Source organism: Anabrus simplex, chromosome 1 (assembly GCF_040414725.1).
Source record: "Anabrus simplex isolate iqAnaSimp1 chromosome 1, ASM4041472v1, whole genome shotgun sequence".
Taxonomy (NCBI): Eukaryota; Metazoa; Arthropoda; class Insecta; order Orthoptera; family Tettigoniidae; genus Anabrus; species Anabrus simplex.
In genome coordinates, this window is record NC_090265.1 from 1343084293 (window position 1) to 1343110267 (window position 25975).

A 25975-nucleotide genomic window follows, 5' to 3' on the forward strand; every position below is an offset into this window, starting at 1 on the left:
AACATGGCCTCTCTTTCACAGAAATTTTTGGGCCTATAGATCAGTTATCACCTTGGTGTAGGAAGTGAGGAATCACAGACAAAGCCTTCTAGGATGACTGACAGGTAGGTTTAAGTCATTGTTCTACTCAATATTCCTTAAGGCTCTGTGCAGCCTGTTCCAGTCCCTTAACTGGAATGAACTGGAATGGAACTGGAATGAAACCTCACTCAGATCAGCAGTATGCAGCCAGCTAACCCTCAGCCAGTCTGGCACTGCGGTGTAGGGGGCAATGCATCCACCTGTAACCCGGCGACCCCGGGTTCAATTCCCGGCTGGGTCAGGGTTTTTTAATTGTAAATGATTAACATTGCTGGCCTGGGGACTGGGTGTTTGTGTCGTCCTTAACATTCCTTTTCCATCAATCAATAAATAAATACTGATCTGCATTTAGGGCAGTCGCCCAGGTGGCATAATTCCCTATCTGTTGTTTTTCTAGCCTTTTCCTAAATGATTTCATAGAAATTGGACATTTATAGAACATCTCCCTTGGCAAGTTATTCCAATCCCTAACTCCCCTTCCTATAAATGAATATTTGCCCAGTTTGTCCTCTTGAATTCCAACTTTATCTTCATATTGTGATCTTTCCTCCTTTTATAAATGCCACTCAAACTTATTCGTCCACTAATGTCATTCCACTCCATCTCTCCGCTGACAGCTCGGAACATACCACTTAGTCGAGCAGCTCTTCTTCTTTCTCTCAATTCTTCCCAGCCCAAACTTTGCAACATTTTTGTAACGCTACTCTTTTGTCGGAAATCACCCAGAACAAATCGAATTGCTTTGCTTTGGATTTTTTCCAGTTCTTGAATCAGGTAATCCTCGTGAGGGTCCATACTCTAGTTGGGGTCTTACCAGAGACTTATATGCCCCCTCCTTTACATCCTTGCTACAACCCCTAAACACCCTCATAACCATGTGCAGAGATCTGTACCCTTTATTTACAATCCCATTTATGTGATTACCCCAATGAAGATCTTTCCTTATATTAACACCTAGATACTTACAGTGATCCCTAAAAGGAACTTTCACCCCATCAACGCAGTAATTAAAAGTGAGAGGACTTTTCCTATTTGTGAAACTCACAACCTGACTTTTAACCCCGTTTATCAACATACCATCGCCTGCTGTCCATCTCAGAATATTTTTGAGGTAACGTTGCAGTTGCTCACAATCTTGTAACTTATTTATTACTCTATAGAGAATAACATCGTCCGCAAAAAGCCTTACCTCTGATTCCACTCCTTTACTCATATCATTTAGATACATAAGAAAACATAAAGGTCCGATAATACTGCCTTGAGGAATTCCCCTCTTAATTATTACAGGGTCAGATAAAGCTTCACCTACTCTAATTCTCTGAAATCTATTTTCTAGAAATATAGCAACCCATTCAGTTACTCTTTTGTCTAGTCCAATTGCACTCATTTTTGCCAGTAGTCTCCCATGATCCACCCTATCAAATGCTTTAGACAGGTCAATTGCGATACAGTCCATTTGACCTCCTGAATCCAAGATATCTACTATATCTTGCTGGAATCCTACAAGTTGAGCTTCAGTGGAATAACCTTTCCTAAAACCGAATTGCCTTCTATCGAACCAGTTATTAATTTCACAAACATGTCTAATATAATCAGAAAGAATGCCTTCCCAAAGCTTACATACAATGCATGTCAAACTTACTGGCCTGTAATTTTCAGCTTTATGTCACCCTTTCCTTTATATACAGGGGCTCACATTCAACACTTTACACTTCCACTATTTCCAAATACATGCAGGTTCATAACATATGGTGCAAAGTAGGGGCAAAAGATCTTTCTAGGTCGACGCTCCGAATAAATAGCATTTTATTATTAAAAAAAAAAAAAATCCTTAGTCAAAAGTGAAAGATGAACTATACATTATTTAGATTACTGTAAAAAATGAGCAATACTTAAGCATACCTTTGAAGATAATTTTTCCTCAAGAGCGATACCACAAAGTAGTGGAAACTACTTACAACAGCTAGGTAACTAGGCAATGCATGGATATATAATTTTTGCTTGCAGTTTAATGTAGTGCCAACAGTTACAGAATTCTAGCGACAGTGGGATGGAAAAGGGTTACAAGTTATGACTATGAAGGAAGCAACATGGCCTTAACTAAGTTACAGACCCGACATTGTCTGCTGTGAAAATGGAAAACCATGGAAAACCGTCTTCTGGGCTAATGCTGCTTACTGCTACATGACCAATACCTTGTAGCCAACTTGCTTGGTTGGATATATCAAAAGTCTACTGCTCCTTTAATGATCAATTTATCAAATAGACAATAATTATAAGCATGATTTGTGAGTAGTAATATAAATAACTTTGATTTGCAATTCATACATACCTTGTCCATACCAAAGAGCATTTGATACTGAGGCACCATGGCATTGCGAGGCTCAGTCAGGATTCTAACCAAGAGATCTTGATTAAGAGAATGAAAGGCAACTAAAACAGGGAAGCGGCCCACAAATTCCTGAAAGATAATGGCAATTCCATAATAATTCAACAGGAATATGGGATTTCAAGTACAATAGTTCATTTCCCTTGTAAAATTAATAATTCATGAAAGATATATATATATATACAGATGGGTGAAATATGTACAAAGCCGCATGTTTGTGTGGTTGCGTTCTTTGGATCATATCCCTCACAAGCATCTATTGTATGTTACTTTCTCAAGGCAAGACAAGTTCCTACCTAAAGTTGTTTCAAAATGGACTAATTCATATGACAAGTTGTCCAAGGAATTCTCAGACTCCTCCGTCAACACACATGTTTGTGTGGTTGTGTTCTTTGGATCATATCCCTCACAAGCATCTATTGTATGTTACTTTCTCGATGCAAGACAAGTTCTTACCTAAAGTTGTTTCAAAATGGACTACGGTAATTCATATGACAAGTTGTCCAAGGAATTCTCAGACTCCTCCCTCAACACACTACACTTCACTCCATATTTCATGCAACATAATTTGGTAAATCTGGATTGTTGGAGGATAGGTGAAGGACATGGTTGGTAAGTTTCTCATTGATTTGATAGGTCTAAAATGCATACAACTTAAGTTTTTAGCACCTCATTACAGTACAGAATATCCTTCCTAATCACTAGACCTGCAATACAGTGCCTTCCAGGAAGATGAGCTCTATGAGTATAATCACCTTGGACATTATATGATATGAGGCATTAACAATTGTGACTACAGAGCTGGGCGGCAAATTATAAATGAAATTCTCAGCCAGCCATTACGAGATCCTATTCCATCTCATCATGGTAATCTCCAGCGGTTTACTTGGATTTAAAAACTAACAAAACCAGGGGAGTTGGCTGTGCTGTTAGGTGCGCAGCTTTGAGTTGCATCTGGGAAATAGTAGGTTCGAATCCCACCATCAGCAGCCCTAAAGATGGTTTTCTGTGGTTTCCCATTTTCACACTGAGCAAGTGCTGGGGCTGTACCTTAATTAAGGCCACAGCTGCTTCCTACCCATTCCTTCACCTTTCTTATACCATCGTCGCCATAAGACCTATCTGTGCTGGTGCGACGTAAAAAAAATCCTAACAAAGTATTTGGGATGAAACCTATGTTAGGACTGAGTGTATCACAAAAGACAATTTTTTTTTTTTGAGACCGGTGATTCTACCGTCTCGTTAAGGCAATCTGGGTTCGATTCTTGGCACCGACAATAGTTTAAAAATACAAAGAATCTTGGAACGGTGTTAACCAAGTATCGTGAAGACAATTAGGGAGCTGCTGTGAGTAGTAGCACCTAACAAAGAACCAAAACTGCAATTGTAGTCCTCCCGTCATCTTCAGGTCATAAGCCAGGCAGCAGCTGCCTTGTTCTCCAAAGGCCAGCGCAGTACAAATATCCTTTGTATCATGAGGAGGCCCCAGGCTTTGCTTGTCATGAATTTACACATTTTAAATAACTTCTCTAGTAAGTAATTTGTAGCACTTCCAAATTTAGACAGATTGGGAGAATTGTTAGTAGCTTTGTCGGGCCGAGTGACTCAGACTGTTGAGTTACTGGTCTTCTGACCCCAACTCGGCAGGTTCGAACCTGGCTCAGTCTGGTGGTATTTGAAGGTGCTCAAATACATCAGCCTTGTGTCAGTAGATTTACTAGCACATAAGAGACCTCCTGCAGGACTAAATATCTGCACCTTGGCATTTCCGAAAACTGTAAAAAATGTAGTTAGTGAGCCGTAAAGCCAATAACATTATTATTATTATTATTATTATTACTATTATTTGTAGCAGAGCAGTCCTATTTTAGATAAAATTTAGGATTGGTTTTCTGTCCAGGTCAACATGTGGCAATCCTACTTATTCTGAGACAATAGATTACTTTTCCTTGTTCTTTGATGATGAAGTACTGAATGATATTGTTAGTGAAACCACTTGATATGGGGAAAAATACCTCTTTTCAGAAAAGGTGAAAGCTAAGTAGTTGGTTTGCACCCTCGAGGGCTGATATTTCTGCGTTGTTAGGTGTTACAATAAACATGGGCTTCCATCCACTGCCTGATATAACAAACTTTTCTAAGCAGGGGTTGGATAGAATGCCTTTTTATTCAGATATTTTCCCAAGAGATGAGTTTCTTCCTCTGTTTTGGAACTTACATTTTGACCATTCTACTGATAATTAAAAGCTAATCAAAGTTCAACAGAACAGTCCTCATCATCATCATCATCTTCTTAGCATTTTTCCTGCAATGGAGCAGGGTCTGCTGTTTTGCAATCCAATGTCCGCTTCGTTCTACTGAGTGCATCGTTTTGAACAAGATGAACACAGTGCCCGTCTTCTTGAAGGCAATCAAGCCAGCATTTCACGGGAAGACCATGTGGCCAATTTTCACATGGTGTGATGCGAAGCGCCATCTTTACAAGAGATGTACCTTCTCTACGCATTATGTGGTTATACCAAAGTCAAGTCTCATGCATCTTATCTACAACTGGGGCAACTCCCATGACTTTTTGGATGTCTATGATGGTGACATGATAAACAGATTAGTCCTATTTTAGATAAAATTTAGGAAAATTGCTTTTCTGTCCAAGTCCCAAGGTGTGACGATCCTACTTACCCTTCGTCGCCCGCTGCTGCACTGAACCTGCTACTCGCTGCTTCGCTCCCTGTTTGTACCCCCCACTCACATAACGGCAACAACTGACTGAATGCACTGAATATAAACTTTGGTTCCTGCTGATGTCACTGAATTCTGTTCTACAACATTCTCGAATTCCTTGTGTGCATGTGTTTTCCCCTGATTTCCACCCCACCTTGACCACTACATATTGAGCTATGCTCCTTCAAAGGTTGCAGTTGATGAGAACACTACATTGTTCAAAGGTAAAGTCTCCTCTTGTTTACACTGTCAACAGGTAGAAGAGTTATCAAGCATGCAAATGGCAACTACAGGAATAGTAATGCCTTCAAGGAATAAAAATAAAATAAACATAAATAAATAAATAAATAAATAAATAAATAAATAAATAAATAAATAAATAAATAAATAAATAAATAAATAAATAAATAAATAAATAAATAAATAAATAAATAAATAAATAAATAAATAAATAAATAAATAAATAAATAAATAAATAAATAAATAAATAAATAAATAAAATAAAAATTTTGTGTGGCTATTTCTAGCTGAGTGCAGCCCTTGTAAGGCAGACCCTCCGATGAGGGTGGGCGGCGTCTGCCATATGTAGGTAACTGCGTGTTATTGTGGTGGAGGATAGTGTTATGTGTGGTGTGTGAGTTGCAGGGATGTTGGGGACAGAACAAACACCCAGCCCCCGGGCCACTGAAATGAACCAATGAAGGTTAAAATCCCCGACCTGGCTGGGAATCGAACCCGGGACCCTCTGAACCGAAGGCCAGTACGCTGACCATTCAGCCAACGAGTCGGACAATAAATAAATAAATAAATAAATAAATAAATAAATAAATAAATAAATGAATAAATGAATGAATGTTACACACCACAGTTACACATTTTTATCTGGAACCAGTTTACTCTTGTGTGAGCAAAAGACATGTTTATCCAGAATTTTAAATTCCTGATGTTTTTTAGACACATTGTACTGACTAAGGTAGACGTTTTAGTTGTATATTTTCTTACCCTATACAGTCAATACACAAACATGAGATTCTTATATTGGTAAAAAAAAAAAACCTGGAGATGTGCTTTCTTATCATAAGGTGATAATGGCCTTTAAAGTGAAATCGTATATTTCATTGATTAAAATTAAAAAAAAAGGAAAATATTGAATAAATAGAATAAAAGTGTAGTTACAATAAAATAAAATTGAAAACAAATATAAACTTCACTTTTAACACAATAAAACGCCATTATCCCTCATAAAATGGACGACGAGAACAAGTGACTGCTCATCATCTCGTAGAATGAGGGAGATGGAGATGGTACTTGGAAGTTTTACACTACGGTGCAGATCAGCCAGGTCTATGCACTCCACAAGGATGCATATCATGATCAGATGACCGCCGCAAGTATAAACCGGGGAGGGCTTTTCCCTTCAATAAGTAGGACTGTGTTGCTATATCATGGCCAATCCAAAGATGGCATATTACCACTGCTTCTCTCTGAGAAATTCAAAGGGAAATCTTCCATACCTTCGTAGTTCCTATAATCGTTCTCAGCTTATTTTAAAGAGAGTAGCCTGCCACTCCATCTCCCAATGGGACATAACCAAATGTCTCAGCTGAGAAAGAATATCACAGGCTGGAATCTTGTAAGGCAACGGGGGCAGTGTGACCATCTACTTGGCAGCCATATCAGCTAACTCATTTTCTGTTACACCACGTGGCTTGGGAGCCACAGAAATCTGATTCTGGTGCTAACCCTCCAACACCGGATCAGCAGGTCCTGGATCTACTACACCAGATGTGCTAAGGGAAACATGGATCAATAGGCTGTAACAAGCTCAGGGAGTCAGTACACAGAAATAAGTGCCGACGTTCACTGGACAAGCCATACCGCTTAGCTTAAAAGAAATCATAGAGCTCTGCTGTGTGCACGCTACAGGTTTCCAGTAGAGTAAAGAGAAACCTCCTATTACCGACAATGAATGCACAGTTTACTTTAGCTTCTGCCCACGAATCATCTGTGTAAATAACTACTGATGCTGGAAACTGGCTAACAATGGACAGAAAGAGCCTCCGATATATGGAAGGGTCCATGTTCACTTTTTGGTTGGCGTGCAGATCCAGGATGATTTCTAGTCACCATATTAACCACAGAGGTACCTTACTTGGTCATCTAACAGGATAAGGAACTGAAAATACATCAAACAAATCTGTAACCGCTATCCAAGCGCAAAGTAACCAGCTGCGTTGCTTGTGAATAAGCAGCATACACTCGCCAGTTTCCATTGTGGAATACACAGGGGTAGCTTGGGTGAAGTGGCATGTCACGATTCGGGGCATAGGATAACAGAGTTTGCTGGCGTCTCAGGTGTAAAGGTAGCACAACAGAAACAGTGAGCAGGCTGGCAATGGTGTTTTGTATGGAATGCTCCCGTTTCTAACCTAACTTCGCTGTGGTGGTTGTTATTCATTTTCACAAAAACGCTTTGCCTTGTTGATCCATATGCTGCACTGTTTTAGTCTAATCTAGATATAATGCGTGCCCTATAACTGTGTAGGAACACCGTGTGGTCAGCCCCCCCAACGTAGTGCTGCTAAGAAACTTCAAAATATCCAGTTTCTTACTGTATTTGACTTATAACTGGAGCACATGCGGCTCCCATGATAATTTACCATTGGAAAGGAGCCCAAGAAATTGGTACATGTCTACCACAGGTAGAGCAACCTCCCATAAATAAAGCTCAGGTTGAGGATTAGACTGCGCTTGCGGCAAAGGTGAATAACAGAGATCTTATTGGTTGATAACTAAAAGCCATGTTCTAAGGTCCACTGTTCCACTTTCCTAATAGCCAGTTGTAATTGTCAATCTGCGATTAACATATTTTCTTGACCTATAATGGAGAGCAAAATCGTCCACACATAGCGATGGTACTACTGCTGAACCAGCAGCAGTGACAATACTGTTTATGGCAATTGTGAACAGTGATAATGAGAACTGATCCCTGTGGGACTCCATTTTCCTGAACACGATAATGCGAAGTACTGAATGATACTGTCAGTGAAAACACTTCATATGGGGAAAAATGCCTCTCTTCAGAAAAGGTGAAAGCTAAATAGTTGGTTTGCACCCTGCTTGGACATGGAATAGACAGAGGTACAAAAAATTTGAAATAAAAACCGGCAAGTTACCTTGGAATTTCCACTGATGCAGAGCTGAAAGTATGCCATATCACAATGTGGTATCATAGGCCTTTTCCAAATAAAAAAAAAATCACTAAATGCTGTTTTAGGAGCAACGCATCATTGATAGAAATCTCCAGGCATACCAAGTAGTCGGTGGTAGAGCGAGCAGTTCGAAAAGAACACTGGTACTCAGACAAAGTTCTCTTTTCTCCAAACACCACACAAGTCATCGATTCACCATCCTCTCAAATAGTTTACAGCAACTGGTGAGACAAATAGGTCTGTAACTTCATTTAGGATCTGAGGCTCAAAAAGAGTCCCATTTCATCAGCACTGTGAAGACGTCATTGGACCCATAGTCTTTCAGCAGTCCATGTCCATGTAAGTCCATGTTTCGACAGTCTTGTCATCAATACTGGCTGCTTCCCCTCTCACACATTTGTAAACTAGACCATGTCTGTTTTTAAAACACTCAATGTGATTTTTTCTTTTGTTGCATGAGGTTATGTTTACCAGTGATTTATCCAACTGCATTATTTGAATACTGTAAATGCACCTTGTTGGATACATTCTGGAAATAGTTTTTTTTTTTTTTTTTTCCATAGCTTTTGAAAGATTTAAACTGTGAATCAAAGTTAACTGCATGCAGTAATGGGTCTTGGAATATTTTGTGATCCGGCAAGGGTTGGCATTTCTGAATTACGAGTTGGCGGTTAATTTGAAATCACAAAGTCAGATTTTTGCGTCCCAACAACTTTGAATAAACAAGATTTTACCGTACACAGGAAGATAACTGTAGTTCCCCACAAACACAACAAATGTCACACTGGATTATACCAAACTGTGGACTGTAGTGACCATAATCTTGTGTCATATCCCTTTATGCAGTAAACAAACAAGGGTACAGAAAGATATTTCTCTGGCTGCTTGAAATTAACATAGCAACTACTTACTTATTGTATGTAATGGTGTACAGCAAAATGATCCAAAAAAGCCTATTAACCTAAGAAATTTAGGAAGCAGCTTGTTCTCACTTTAGTCAAAGATGGGGTTGCTGTTAAGCGGAGAAATATAGACGAGACTACGAGAGAAAGACCTCAGGAAAGACTTCCAGCATGTCATTTCATGGCTTGCAGAGGCAAAAAGGGTTCTGCTGCTTGTTTTGACTCTAAGGCCCAAAAAGTAAGAAAAGAGATTATTTATTTCTGGAAACTTTGCAATGCAAAGCCATTCTACACTATACGTCTCAAATATGTGAAAATTACTAAATTATCAGGGAAGACTCAAAACCCCATATATAATTACTGTATCATAAATACAAGTACTCATTAGACTCTAGGGGTACTGTACATAATTATTAATGAATTTGCCATTTTAGATATTTATAGCAGTAGTCATAGTTAATTATGGGGTAGGGTTAAAAGTGAATTACAGCCAAGTTTTATGTATATAAATTAAATATAGTGTTTAGTGATTTTAGCTGGGTCTACTTTGTGGTGTACCTTATGCAGTAAAACCAGCAGTTAAGGATTTATTTTTCAAGATTAAATGTTACCTATAAGCTGATGGAAATCAGGTATGAATGACTTAATACCGATTAAACTACTTACATGTTTGCATGTTCATGTGTGTTAATAATAAAAATACTTTTACAAAAATTCATTCTGCTCCCAACCAAAAACTTATCTGCTTGACAACAAAAGTTAATGACAGCCCCATTATTTGCCTGGTGTGAAAACAGGGAAACTAAAGATAACCATCTTCAGAGTTGCTGATGACGGGATTCAAACCCACAATCTCCACAACGCAAGCCTAGAACTACTTTGCTCATACTACACAGCCAACCTGCTCAGTTACAGAGTACTGTACCAAGGTCTCTTCTTTCCTCTGTCATTGCTATTTAGACTACACCCACTGTAATGTCAAGTCTATAATCAAAGCTATACTTACTTGTGGTGTGCTGCTTTGCTCTTAACACATGGATGACGGGCCCCGAGAAATCTCGGTTTTATTCACGACATTGTTTTCGGTCTTCCTGTGACATCTCTTGACCATACATTGAACTATTTCGAACTTGCACATTGAGTAGAATAAATCGTAGATGTATATCTGCCACTTTTCTTTTATTCACGGCCTCTTTTATTCTTTGATTTAGTTTCGAAACGTCGACTTTCTTCCTGCCGGTTCAGTCAATGACAAGATGGAGCACCCGCGGTATACGGTGTTAGCTGACGACGATAAGAATTATATGCCGAAGATTGTTCAAATTGATATCGTGATAATGTATTAGTGGAAACTGAATGTGAGAGTGATAGTGGAATTGATATTCAAGCCTCTACACGCCGTAATTTACCTAGTGTGCTTATTTATTCAAGTGACTCAGATGACGACAACGATGTAAACATTAATGATGTGTTGTTGAATTAACACGCATTTGCTTGCTTATCTTAGATATGTTGAAGTACTACTAGGGGTATTGGTTGAGTACTCATACCAACTTTAAAGATAAAATCTTGACTGGTTTAATATTTACGTACATTTTTATAATCAAGTGCACCCTAGTATGCTTAGTAGAAAGATGTCTGGTCCACAGGGTATGTGACGAGCTCAAGTATCCGGTCAGCAATGTGTTAATAATACTACAAGATTTCATATCCACCAAAAGCAATGTCATCTGTGGACAAGTTATGCTCATATATAGCCATATTGTGTAATATCTAAGGCAAACGACAGCTGATTAACAGTTGGTGCACGTATCAAGGAATTTCACTGACTGCAACAAGCAAGGAGTAGCATGGAAAATACCTCTATTTCTGTTTTCAAATCAAAATTGAAACTTAAATGATGTCTTGATAAACACTGGGTGAACATTGTTTAGGCAACGGAACATAGTGTGTTACTTAGGCATCATTTAGGTAGACATTGTCTAAGACTTAAAACTAATAGTTGTTTATGCAATTAACCCCTATGGAGAGCATATTTGATAATATTAACATTTTTTTTGTACCAGACGGGGTATATTTCATGGTTATCTGGGCAATTTGCACAACAAATCAGATTTTGCTATATTTCGCAAGTTCATTTTGCTTAAATTCGCTCCCTGCACTCACAATTGTGAGTGTAGATTTAACATTGCCTAGATACGAATTTGTTTTCTTGACTTCATTCACTCCGCTCTCACACGAAAGTGAGGGTTCTGGTTTATGTGAAACCACTGCAGTCTGGCGGTATACTTCAGATTCAAAGTTGAAAACAAGGAGTCTCATTGCTTGCTCTGTGACAAGATGGCACAAAGAGGTAATTATGTTTCTCTTTTAGTCAATTTGTACTTTTAATTATTATATCGTTATAAATTATTAACTTAATACTCTCTAGAATTAAATTACATTCGTTTATTTCCAATCTAAAAGTATTTGGGGTATTCAATTCATCTATGAATTATGCACTCACGTTTGTGAGTGTTGGGAGTGTACGTGTACGTCTCGGCTTTGAGGTTAAGTCCGTCTGACATTCATTTATTGCTTTTAAAGTAGCTTTAGCTACCCGTCTATTGTTCCTATTACTAATTACAGAGTTGAATAGTATTTTTACTTGCTGGCAGTATATTTTCACGTAGTTTTTACTTTTATTTTACATTACAGTCTGTACTATCTATCCCTAATTGTAAGAAAAATGTACTTCAAGGTCTCTGTAGCTTTTCAGATAAACTACGGGCACTAGAAAACCTCCTAGATGATCCAGGGGCTATTCAATATTAATTGGACACGTCAGATATTGAGGAATTTGATGACAGTGATGAACAGGCAGCATGGCAACCAGAACCTTGTGCAGATTGTTCTAGTTCAGAATCTGAAATAGAAATGCCATTGAACCCAGATCCTTCGCCAAGTGTGTCATGGTCTAAGAAAACATTTAAATGTAAACCTGGTCCTGAATCCAGTTTCGGTGAGTCAAATTTACGGATTGCAAGTTGAATGGGACGGTACCAGAAGAGATGATGGACCTACTAGCCTTCCGGTTGGCTATTGGAGAGTACATTCTAGGTGGACTCAAGAGAAAAAGGTATGAAGATTTCAATTAGCAGAATGAGAAACTTTCTCCCACACAAGAAATACCTGCAGGTATGCCCGGAAAAGACAAATGACTTGATGGCTTTGAACATTATCAAGTTGTAGATAATTTGAAGACGCCACTATATTGCACACTTCATGGCTGCCAACGGAGATCTCACACACGATGCATGAAATGCAATGTTTACCACTTTTTAAATAAATACAATAATTGTTTCCGTTTGTCTCACACAGTGAAGTAGACATACTAATGCACTGTAGAAATTCGTTTTGAAGACACATCCTAAAGTGACATTCATCCTGATGTAATCAATATTTATGTCGTTATAATTGGTTATATTTCTGGTTACAAGCTATTAGAAATTTACTTTAATTAAGGATATGATGGCAAAAATTGATTTTTCATTCACGAAATACATTTTAGGATGACAAATGCAAGATCTCAACCATCCTCATTGCCTTAGTGAATCTGATACTCACAATTGTGAGGGTCATCGTTTACTACTGACCCTCACAATTGTGAGGGGTCAAAAAATACCGCTAGTGGCGTTTGTAAATGGGAAAAATTTAATTTTAGGTAATATTTAGACCATAATCACTTAGGAAATTGCAATTACGCACCCGTATTCTCGTAGTCCATGTGTCGGGAGTGAAAGGGTTAGGCAACGGAACATAGTGTGTTACTTAGGCATCATTTAGGTAGACATTGTCTAAGACTTAAAACTAATAGTTGTTTATGCAATTAACCCCTATGGAGAGCATATTTGATAATATTAACATTTTTTTTGTACCAGACGGGGTATATTTCATGGTTATCTGGGCAATTTGCACAACAAATCAGATTTTGCTATATTTCGCAAGTTCATTTTGCTTAAATACATACTGTACTTTAAGCACCTAGAAGGTTATATTTGGGTGATAAAGACGATATGAAAAATGCTGCATTTATTGCTATTATAAAAAATTATGACCCCTATTAATTACATTATCTACAGAATAGTTTTAAGTTAAGGTCCCCACACTGAAAAAGGATGAGAAGTGTAGTGATGAACATAAGTATACTTTGAACCAAGAACAATTTTACCATCAACTCAAATTTTAACCTGATAATTAAAAAAAACAAAAAAACAAAAACCTCATAAATTTAACGGCTAGCAAAATTGTCGTCATATTAAATTTTGCTAGTGATTAATATCACACCAACTCAGGTAGGTTTTCTATAATGATCGGAGGAGAAAAGGGCTAGAAATGGGAAGGAAGCGGGAATGGCCTTAATTAAGGTACTCCCCCAGGATTTGCCTGGTGCAAAAAGAGGAAATCAATTTTCATGGCAGCCAACAGTAAGGTTCAAACACACCATCTGAATGCACACTTATAGCTATACATCTGGCACTGTGCAGTCAACTCACTAATCATCTTATTTTTAGTTTAAGAGATTTTTATTACTGGTATCTTAAAGCTTCTTATACCACTGGGTGATGTACATAATTCTTATATGACTTGTCCCTCTTCATCATCATCATCATCATCATCATCATCATCATCATCATCATCATCATCATACATTCCCATTTCTAGATTGCCTCTGGGAGGTAGAGGATGGGGTCATAGCCTACATTTCGTTCTGTAAGCTTGCTTGTACTGCTTCCATCTCCCCTTATCCAGGATCGCTAACCTCCATCTACTTCTTGGACCTTCCTGGGGACACAAGAGATGCACACTGCTTCTGGGGTACTCCCAAGTTATTTGACCCGATCCACTTTGACACTTCATATAGGACATTTTTATGGTGGGCTCGCCACAACCAAAGGCATTTTATTCCTAATTGCCAGGTTCCAACAAGGCTGCCCCCAATCTGGAGAAGAGGTGCCCTTTGCAGTTGCCCGTAACTAGGAGAATGGACACCGCCTGATGGATATCAGTGACATTTTCTCTACTGGGGGACCAGTATTAAAGGTACAAAGCTATTCCATAACTTACCGGAATCATTCCAAATTCAATAAGGTCTCGAGCTTCAACTTGTCGAAGGTATGCATCTTTCTCTGCATTATCTTCTTCAGCTGTTGTTGAGGAACTTTGATTAGCTTGATCAGCCAAAGACGCGGCACGTCTTCCAGGCGATTCTGACACAGGTGCTCCAAATCCGAGATACTGGAAAAAAATTACAGTGACACTCATACTTCACCACTGTAAATGTAGGATAACTAATAACAGAACAATTCTTTCAAAAACATCACAAAGTACCTTTTCATTTTTTCTTCGGCTAATAATTCTGTCTAAACCATTGTATGCTCCTGATGCAACAAATAAGATGTTTGTTGTATCCACTTGAACTGTTTCACCACGCAGCTTCCGGGGAGAATTTCGTTCTGGTACATTCACCAATGTGCCTTCCAGCATCTGTAAAAGATACATCATTATTTAAAGTGTTCAAAACTAGTTTCCTTTCACGGAGTATTTTTGAACTGATTAACAAGAGTGCATGTGCTTTTATTAATTTATTACTTTGCTCATACTACACAGCCAACTTGCTCAGTTACAGAGTATTGTACTAAGGTCTCTTCTTCCCTTTGTCACTGCTACTTAGATTACACCCATTGTAATGTCAACTCTAAAATCAAAGCTACACTTACTTGTGTACTTCACTGATGTTATTCCAAAAGGAATAAATTAATTGGAATTGTAAAGTTGTAGTGTTATCATCAAGTTAGATTTCATTATATTTTTTAAAAGTACCCTACACTTCTACCAACTGAGCAATTAGCTCTGCAACACAAAACAGAACCAAAGATGCACAGGTAAGAAAGCTAACAGGAGCAAAATATATACAGAAAATGTTTGGAGAGCAGCATTTTACCATGTAAGCACACGTGGATAGGGTACACACAAAATAAAGAAATAGGTCCAAAATTTTTGGATCCATGTACATTAAATTTACTAATCAAGACAAAAACATAATAATGTTACAGTAGAGTCCAACAAACTCGACCTAATGCGGACTGAGACAGTGTGAAGTTTCTGAAATGTTGAGTTTTACGGAATAAGGAGTGGATTATTCACAACTCATATTTTATTGCATATGACTCTAATGAAAGCTTTAGCACAACACAGGATACAAAAAAATACAACATACTCCAAAATAATTGATAAAAATTAAACTTTTCCATTGTCTTCCATCTCTTCGACTACTGATTCATTTTTTTTTTTAAATTCTTAGTTCTCTTTCACTAGTGTAACTACAGTATTTCACTATCTGAAAGTTTAGTTTTCATCCTACCCCATCCATTCTCCAACATCTTTGCAGCCCGTAATTTTTTTAAAAAAATAAGTCCTCTATTTCACTATTTTCTATCTCTTCCCTGCTTTCTTGAAACTTGTCTCCTGAATGGTTCAGCAACTTTCTCCATGAATGAATGAATTGTATATGCTTGATTTCATTTCAAGATTCAGATATCCACCCCACTAGATCCATGTTCATTTTCTTTATTTTCTCAATCATGTCACACACCCTTCCTGCATGGTGAAGGCAAGAGAAGTAAGTTTTCATCATTATTTCTTTTTCAATGTTTCCAAAATGCCCAGGTCCATTGGTTGACACACCGGAGTCATGTTAGGGGGCAGAAACATGGCTCTTATAACTTCTTCTTGGACTTATATTTTAAACTTGCCACTTCAACAGCTGCACAAAATCACTTTGAGATTTTAAGAAAAACAAATATATAATTTACATATGTTATTTCACATAACAGTATGATCCTCTTCAAAGATCTGCAAAAACTATAGTCTATATAATCATTTTAAATTTAGAAACACCAATAAAGTGTATTCTTATACGTGTACATGTGTATTAATGAAAATGTATATGTTTTTTAATGATGATTTTGACTAGAGTCCATAGATCTTAAGTCAATATGCACGTATGTTACTATGGTCATATGCTTTCAAGAGTGACAGTTTCCGACTCGAGTCCACAGACAGGATTAATAAACATTTAAAGGAGAACACAACATAAAAACACATATTTCAATACTCATTGCTAAATATGTATTATGGGAATGTAATAACAATGCCGTTAATCCGGTGCCTCTGTGTCCAACCATTCTCAAGTTATGTGCGGAAGTAGTAACTGGTCGTGACGTCACTGCGCTGTAGAGTCTACCTGGCAGCCTTGACGCTGGGAGTAAACTTGCGCAGTCTTTTCCCGCACCAAATATTTAGTGTATTCACTAATGGATATAAATACAGGCTGCATAGCTTATTTGGAACTTGTTCAGAGAGTGATGGTGAAAGGTGATCTTGAAAGGGCTGCGTGTGAAATCGCAATGAGAAAGATTGTACAGGAAGAAAATTGTAATATATAACTCTTCTTTTCCAATAGACACAAAGGAGTAAGGTATTTACTGAGAACGCAGTATCCTGATATTGAACATGAATTTGATGTTTGGCACATATCAAAAAGTCTAATGAAAAAGATGAAAGCTCTCGATAAAAATCATCCAGAAGTTCAAGCATGGAAGGCCAGTATAAATAATCATTTATGGTGGGCAGCACAAACATGTAATGGAAACAGTTCTGTGTTAAACGATAATTTTATGTCAATTTTACACCACGTAAAAAATGAGCATAAGTGGTTAGAAAACGGTGAATGGAAATCCTGTGAGCACGATACATTAACAGAGGAGGAAGAGAGAAAGAAAATGTGGAATAAAGGAAATTCAAGTTCATATGAAGCCTTGAAGAAAATAGTTTTAGACAAATCTTTTTTAAAAGATGTGGAACAAATACGGTAAAACACTACGTTCACACCGGAAGCCTAGAAAGTTATCACAACCTTCGTTTGAAATACGCTCCTAAAAGAGTTCATTTCTCGTACAGAGGCTTAAAGCTCAGGTCAGTGAGTGCTGCATTGGACTATAATGGAACATCAATAAATTGAAAGCTGGTATCAAAACTCAATACTCAAAATCAACAGGAGCCTGGGTGGTAAAACAGAAATATGAAGCGTCAAGCGATGGATGGAAAAAGGCAATAAAGAACAAAATTAATCTCTTGCAAACTAACTATAGTAGAGCCTCACCTGAAGATCTAGCAATGGATCTGTCACTACCTCGACCTTCCAATGACGACCTGATCAAGAAGCACTTCTCACGATATCACTCGCAACAAAAAATGAGGTACCGTACTTCATGTCAAAATAATACATTACCTATATTTATCATACAAACAAGCTTAGGAAACTCTTACATAATTCTACTATTTTAATTTCATTTTTTTATTTACAGCTTGAAGCCACATAGGTGCCATCGGGTTCCGGAAATGTGTTCCTTATGGTGTTGACAACTCATGATGGTATGACAACTCTGTTCTTTTTACCAATCGCAGTCCATGAATTTACCCACGAAGTGAACTGTTTGTAACAAATAAAATGCCAAGTTCTATTTGATGGATTTAAAGCTGTCAGTAAACGTTTCCTTGCCATGTTCTTTGTTTTTAAGCTCATGTTATGCCTTGTCATTGTCAATACTTCACGGTCTAAAATACACATACATTTCTCAGATTTCACTGCTTTTACATTGTCTAATTCACAACAGCATACACTTTCTTCATCCGTATCCATGATGGTACACTCATTACATTTACACCAAATTCGCATGCCGGCACGGCCTGTAGTGTTCAGCATTACCATGTCAAGATCGCTATCTGAATTGACATCAGCAAACGTCGTTCGTTCTGGCTCATACTGATATGGACGAATTATATTTACATCCATTATAAATAAAAATAAACCCACTAACACTGGCAACAGAAGAACACGGCAGTAGCAGATGGCATCCCAGCAACAAAATAATTCAGGATAAAGAACTCAACAGGACCCACCTACATGGTTCGGATTCTATTGCAGACACCTGAAGACGTGGACCGAGTGTTGATCAACGGAGTCTCCATCTACAGACACCATCACAAAGTGGAACTGTTCTCCCATTACGTCACTATTCACAGCTGTGCCGGAAGTTGCAACATCGAAGTATTTTCTAGCTATTTCACTTCCTAACTCACACTGTATTTATACACTACATTCGTGTCTATCTGGTGAAATATTTTCACTCATATCATTCTGAACGTCGTGTACATCATTATCGTTATCACTTTCGTTTAATACTGTGTCCCGTAAAGCAAAGTTGGTCTGAAAACAGACCGATGTAAAGATAGTTTTGTCTGGGAGCTGACTTGCTTCTTAGAGAATACTGTATCGTTGCCATAAGACCTATCTGTGTCGGTGTGACGTAAAGCAACTCGGAAAAAAAAAAGAGAATACTGTTGAAAACAACTGCGAGCTCACTGCATTAGCTTTACTACACCTTGATTCAATCTCACTTCCTATCTTAGCATCCCACGAGAACACACAACCTAAATACTTGAAATTATCAACCTGTTCCAGCGTTGTATCACCAATTTGACATTCAATTCTGTTGAAATTCTTACCTACTGACATTAATTTAGTCTTCGAAAGGCTATTTTTCATACGATACTCATTGCACCTATTTTCAAGTTCCAAGATATTAGACTGCAGGCTTTTAGTACAATCTGCCATTAAGACCAAGTCGTCAGCATAGGCCAGACTGCTTACTACATTTCCACCTAACTGAATCCCTCCCTGCTACTTTATACCTTTCAGCAGATGATCCATGTAAACTATGAACAGCAAAGGTGAAAGATCACAGCCTTGTCTAACCCCTGTAAGTACCCTGTACTAAGAACTCATTTTAACATCAATTCTTACTGAAGACAACTGTCAACATAAATGCCTTTGATTGATTTTAATAATCTACCTTTAATTCCATAGTCCCCCAGTATGGCGAACATCTTTTCGCTTGGTACCCTGTCATATGCTTTCTCTAGATGTACGGAACATAAACAAAACTGCCTGTTCCTCTCATAGCATTTTTCAATTACCTAGTGCATACTGAAAATCTGATCCTAACAGCCACACTGAAACCACACTGGTTTTTATCCAACTTCCTCTCAACCACTGATCACACCCTCCCTTCCAAGATGCCAGTGAATACTTTGCCTAGTATATTAATCAATGAGAGATACTTCGATAGTTGTTGCAATCCTTCCTGTTCCCTTGCTTATAGATAGGGGCAATTACTGTTTTTGTCCAATCTGAAGGTACCTTACCAACACTCCATGCTAATCTTACTACTTTATGATGCCATTTCATCTCTGCCTTCCCACTATACTTCACCATTTCAGGTCTAATTTCATCTATTCCTGTTGCTTTATGACAATGGAGTTTATTTACCATCCTTTCCACTTCCTCAAGCGTAATTTCACCAACATCATTTTCCTCCTCCCCATAAACTTGGATGTTCCCAACACCACCAGGAAGATTTCCTGTTACGCTGAGAATATGTTCAAAATATTCCCTCCAACTCTCCTGTGATTTCCTGGGATCTATTATGAGTTCACCTGAATTACCTAAAACACTGCTCATTTCCTTTTTCCCTCTCTTCCTAAAATTCTTTATTACTGTCCAGAAAGGTTTCCCTGCTGCTTGACCTAGCCTTTCCAGGTTCACAAATAAAATAAATATAAAGTTGTAAAGCTCTTAGTCAATAGGCAAACCCCACCTTCCCCTCCACATTCACATTCCTTTAACCACCTCCTTCTTCCATCACATCTCCCCGACTCGAACACATCTCTTGGCTAGAGAGAGGATGTAATCCTTCAGGGTGGGGAATGAAAACCTTTGTCAGTCAGTCATTCACCTGGGTTGGTGGATGCAGAGTGGGTCTTGGCCCACAAGTTGCCACAGCTGGTCCGTGGTCCGACAGCTCTGCACTCAGACCGGCCAAGCGAACAGAGCAGGGGTGGCCGTGGCTCTATGCCTGTGTATTTGGGAGAGGGAGAGGGGCTGGTCCCCACAGTTAGCTGTCCTGAGAATGATTTTCTGCAATTTTCCATCCTCCTGCACTAAGGGAAATGCCAGGACAGTTCCTAGTATAGGCCACGGCCGTCAATCCTTTCACCTTCTCTGCACATTTCCTTCTCCATTACAAATCTCCTGGCCTGAGAGATGGCGTCACTGTCTAGGAGGTCTGCCGTCCCCTTCAGGGACAGAATTAAGACATTTTCATAGTACAGTAGAGTCTTGTTTATCCGAAGAAATTGGGATCGGAGTCTGTTCGGATTATGAAATTTTCGGATTAACCAGAAAATATTTTCTAATAATAATGTTATTGTTTTTACGTCCCGCTAACTACTTTTACGGTTTCCGGAGACGCCTAGGTGCCCGGATTTTCTCCCACAGGAGTTCTTTTACGTGCCAGTAAATCTACTTACACGAGGCTGACGTATTTGAGCACCTTCAAATACCACCGGACTGAGTTAGGATTGAACCTGCCAAGTTGGGGTCTAAGGCCAGCACCTCAACCATCTGAGGAAAATTATTTCTGCAATACAGTACAGTACATACTATAATTTGGAATGTCCATAGAACTTGCCGCACACTACGTCGAGCAACACTTCGCTGCTACGCCCACTGATGTGATATTTATGAGACACTGGTTTAACAATGCATCTTCGAGTAGGTTTCAATCACTACGGCAAAAGAAACTAACAGACTTTGTAAAGACAAACGACCAGTGATTGATGGTTTATGATGTGTAATTATGTTTACATTAAGTGATTCTAGTAAAATATGGCTAATAAAATGCAAGTAAATCTAAATTCTATAATATGTTCTTTCATTTCAATAAGGAGAATTTTTTTGAAACTGAATATTTCAGTTCAGATTAACTGGACTTTCGGATTAACAGGGTTCGATTTAACAGGACTCTAGTGTAGTAGTATTCATCCAAGTGACAGTAGATAGGGTCTGACACATCCCACTCTGATGAGTCTTGCGTCAGGCCTAAGTCGAAACGCTGGGTTATAGAGCAAACGCCTGAAAAGCTTTGCATCTAACACAGATAATTTGTGCACAGATAATAGTTTACTGTACCGTACATTGATTTTGCATGAAAATACTTGTCACTATGTGAAATTGGGAAATAAATAAACAGCCTTTTATTAAATCCAAAGATGTTTAGAATATTGATCTCTTTCATTGTCACATTCACGGATGAAGTTACCTTAAGCATGCCTTGCTGAACACCTTCACCTCCAACATCACGCAGCTGATGGATTCCAGGAACTGCACCTATTTTATCAACTTCATCGAGGAAAACAATGCCTAAAAAACAGGAAAACAAATAAATTCAACAGTGTTCCTTATTCACAAAATTACATTAAATTATGGGAAAGTGATGGCTTACCCATCTGAGCGCGCTCTACACTGTAGTTGGCATCTTGCAACAGTTTTGCAATAACACTTTCAATGTCTTCACCTACATAACCTGCTTGGGTTAAAGTTGTGCAGTCACAAATAGCAAATGGCACATCCAAGCACTGAGCTATGGTTTGAGCCAACAGAGTCTTCCCTGAAAAAGAAGATACACAATTTACTAGAAGATGAAAGAACTCATTTTAGAGTGATGATAATTTCCTTCCTTATACAATATGTACCATAATGGAACTTGTTTTAGATGACTACCGTATTTACCACATACACCATGCAATGAATACTAACCAATCCAATTTACAGTTCGAGTCAGTTTCAAACAAACACAGTCGACTATCATCTACATATTATAGGAATGAGATTATTGTACCTGACAGGCAACTGTTTGGAAGTTATCGAAAGTGATTTCTAACTCTGTACAGGAAGTATTGGTTCTGTAAACTGGCGTAATTACAAGTATACAGATGAAAGGTTCTGTCTTAATCAACACAATGTAGGTCTTAAAATATTTTTTGGCCTTATTTGGCCTTCTTCAGTCTTATAAACAGTTTACAACGATAAAATCAATTCATATGGCATTAATATCAAAACATAACACTGAAAGGAGCTCTTATAATCATTCAAGCTTCCAGGTCCCTACTACCTTTGGAATGGTAAACCTTTCAGCATGATGTCAATGATAAACTTCAACATGTTATGCAATAAGCAAATTAATTTGAATAAAAGATTAGAGGCATTAGTCTCCCCTTATTAAAAACCTTTACAGTACTCCCCTAACTGATACTGAAGAATATTTAAACTAAAAAGGGGTAATATCATAAGAACAGCAGAGACTGAGTTTGCAATCAGTCAGCTCTCAACAGACTTTCAAGATGAATTCAGATACACTGTCAAAAACAAAATTCACAATATGTACGAACAACAGAACCTCAATAATAACTTAGCAGCCAATAGACAATTTAATAATTTAAAACGTAAAATCAAGAAACCATAACCTAACCATCACTAAAGCAGATAAAGGCAACACAACTGTAATCATGGATGAAACTGAATATACATTATTAATAAGACAGAGCAATTTTTCTCAGATAATAAATTTGCTGCTGTCAAACTCTAACCAAAAGAAACAAACAAATACTCAAGAATACCCAATTTTCATTAATCACATAGGAAACCTCCAAATTAATCAACATGAACCCCAAATTACCAAATGAAAAAACACTTCCTAAAATACATAAAACAGATACACCCACACCCATAAAGACCTATTGTAGTCCCACTTATAAAAGTTCTCAATTTATTCAAACATTGTTAAGCACACATTATTTCTTAAAAGACTTCAGTCAAAATTTCTATTGACTTTTGTAACAAAACAAAAAATATTAAATTATAGCATCATTTTTCTATTCATCCTTATGACTTCAAGTACATGTATTCTAATATACCAGTACAATATACTGTAGTTTATTGCCAATAGACAGCATACAGTTGCAGTAGACACAGTCAAATACAATATATGTTACAGTTTAGAAAATATAAATACATCTAATTGTCATTAAACAGAGCACTACATATAAAAGGTTTATATACTCTGAAAAGTGAAATGTAAGCTTATCATGACACTTTGGGCTTTTAGTCTATTGAGTAGTAACCGTGGAGCTGATCATAACTACTAGCATGACCTACTATAATGTTCCCCCACAAGTATATTCAAGATTCTACGTCATTTACCTTTTTTTTTTTTTTTTTTTTTTTTGTTGACTTCTTACATCGTGTGATAAAGATGTGCCATGCGTCTTGGTAGGTGTGCTATTTATCAACTGATGAGCCCAACTTAGCACACTGGGGCAAAACGCTGGCAACCAGGAATGAGTTAGCTGGAAAATTTATAACGTCCAATAACGGACCAACTATATTGGTATTATTCTTACATCGCTCCAGTTCACCAACATCTCGCGCTGCTGGTCGTCATGCAGCTGGAGGTTGCTAGCTTCCTATCACCTGCTCACCATGTCATCTCCTGTCTACTTTCTCAAGCAAACTGTGCATACTTCCAGCACCTTCCATATGCCCTATATAAACTGAGGCTTTTTTTCCCACCTATTCCTCAGTCAGAGAGAGAGAGAGAGAGAGAGAGAGAGAGAGAGAGAGAGAGAGAGAGAGAGAGTGTGTAGAGGGCTGAGGATCTAGTTATGCTGCGTGCTGGTCATGTACTATTTCCACCTTTATCTTCACAGGAAGACATTTGGTGAGCAAAGGATTTTCTAAATCGCTGGGACTTACAATTCCAGTAGCCCGGTCGGGCTCTTATTACTCGCCTCTACTCAAGGGGTCATAATTGCCCTCTCTCACTGTGTAATGGCTGTGAGAGCTGTGATTGAACATTTTTAATGTAAAATTTGGAAATTGAATAACCGTGATGACTGACTGTTGGAATTTTCCAAGTATTATTTTCCGTCAATACTTCATGTAGTTTTTCACCAAGTGGTGAGAGTTCTCTTTTAATTCCGTGTTTTTGCTTTGCCAGATGAATTCTTCGCTTCCCATTTCTGTCTCTGTCCTTCCTTTCCTTTTATTCTGCTGGGTTACTTTCTTTTTCCGGTGTTATGACTTGTTCAATTTTGTTAAATTGTGTTTTTGATGTTTAATTCTGGTTTGTTATCAAACTTCTTGTGGCTCTTTATGCTCAGTGTTCTTTTGCATTTTAAGGCATTAAAATCAGCGTGTTGTTATTCACCCTTTGCAACTTGTCAGTCCTCCTCCTTTTTTCTTGGAGAAAGATTGTGCCGTGGTTGAATATTCGTCTTCATCTGCAGAGGGCACTTACAGTCAAATATTCGCCTGCCCCAACCTATTAGCTGAGAATTATCAACAACACATCATTACACCAACATAAGAAGAGCTCGATCAATGAATTTTAATGGAACTATTACGTTTATTAAGCAATTTTATAATAATTTCAACAGAACTAGAAAGCAATTGAACTCCAGAATTTTATCATGAATTTTAACTTAATGTACACTAAGAAAATGGAAATTGCAACACCATGAAGGCATTGGTCGTTTGTGTTGATTTTCAAGATATGGAACGATGCCATGTAGGTATGTAAATGACCAAAGTTTCAGACCCATTGGATTGTTGCTACAGGTCTTCCCATGTGATTGGTCGCGGCGGAATCAACTCCAGTATACGGACTCTGGTGTAGCGTAGTTGACTTGCAGTCTGTGCAGTGAAGTGTTCCTCGTCAAGCATGCCTCGACGACAGAGAAGAGCACGCTATCAACAACTGTCGCTGTTTGAGAGGGCTCGGATAATTGGGCTGTGTGAGGCTGGATTATCGCTAAGGACTGTCGCTGCACGTGTTAGCCGACAGGCATCTACAGTACGTGTATGGCAGCAGTGGTCAAATTAAGGTACCCAAACTCGCAGACCTGGCACAGGCCAAGTGCGACAGACAACTGTGAGAGAGGATCGCCGCATCATTCGGATGGCCCGGATGGAACCCCATGCAACAGCAGCGCAAATTCGAGCAGCTGTGGCACCCCACGTTACACAACAAACAGTTGGTAATCACCTGCGTGCAGTTGGCTTACGAGCCCGTGTTCCTGCAGAAGGTGTTCCATTGACCCCACAACAGCGACGTGTAAGGCTGGCCTAGTGTCGAGAAAGATCAACGTGGGTCGACGAATGGCATAAGGTCTTCTTTAGTGATGAATCACGCTTCTGTCTTGCCTGCAGTGATCGTCGGAATCGTGTGCGTCGACGTACCAGGGATAGGGGCCGCCCAGATCTTATTGTCGAGAGGCACACAGGGCCAACACCAAGCATTATGGTCTGGGGAGCTATTGGCTTTAATGTGAAATCACAATTAGTGCTTGTTGAGGGCACTATGACTGCTCGACAGTAAGTTAATAGGGTACTCAATCCATTGGTTGTCCCTATGATGGCGAACATTGCTAATGGGATATTTCAGCAGGACAATGCCCAGGTTCACACTGCACGCATCTCCAGATAAGTTCTCCACGACATCACAATCTTGGAATGGTCCGCCAGATCCCCGGACCTCAGTCCTATTGAGCATGTGTGGGACATGATGGGTCGACAACTGGCCAACCGTCCTCAGCCACCCACAACTCTGGAACAACTGACCCGTGCAGTGCAGCACGTATGGGCCACAATTCCTCAGGAAGTGATCCAG

At 38.5% G+C, this 25975-nt stretch overlaps 1 protein-coding gene across 7 annotated transcripts in view; it reads right to left on the reverse strand.

The window, feature by feature from the left end:
- ClpX (Caseinolytic protease chaperone subunit) overlaps positions 1 to 25975 on the reverse strand; it is a 360525-nt gene that overhangs the window by 52875 nt on the left and 281675 nt on the right. For all 7 annotated transcript variants that reach the window (XM_067137796.2, XM_067137795.2, XM_067137797.2 and 4 more), the window contains 5 exons: positions 21752 to 21916; positions 21569 to 21669; positions 14676 to 14831; positions 14412 to 14582; positions 2414 to 2542 (listed from right to left, as the gene is read on the reverse strand). In XM_067137796.2, coding sequence (XP_066993897.1) covers positions 2414 to 2542; positions 14412 to 14582; positions 14676 to 14831; positions 21569 to 21669; positions 21752 to 21916 — 722 coding nt within the window. The remainder of the gene's footprint in view (positions 1 to 2413; positions 2543 to 14411; positions 14583 to 14675; positions 14832 to 21568; positions 21670 to 21751; positions 21917 to 25975) is intronic.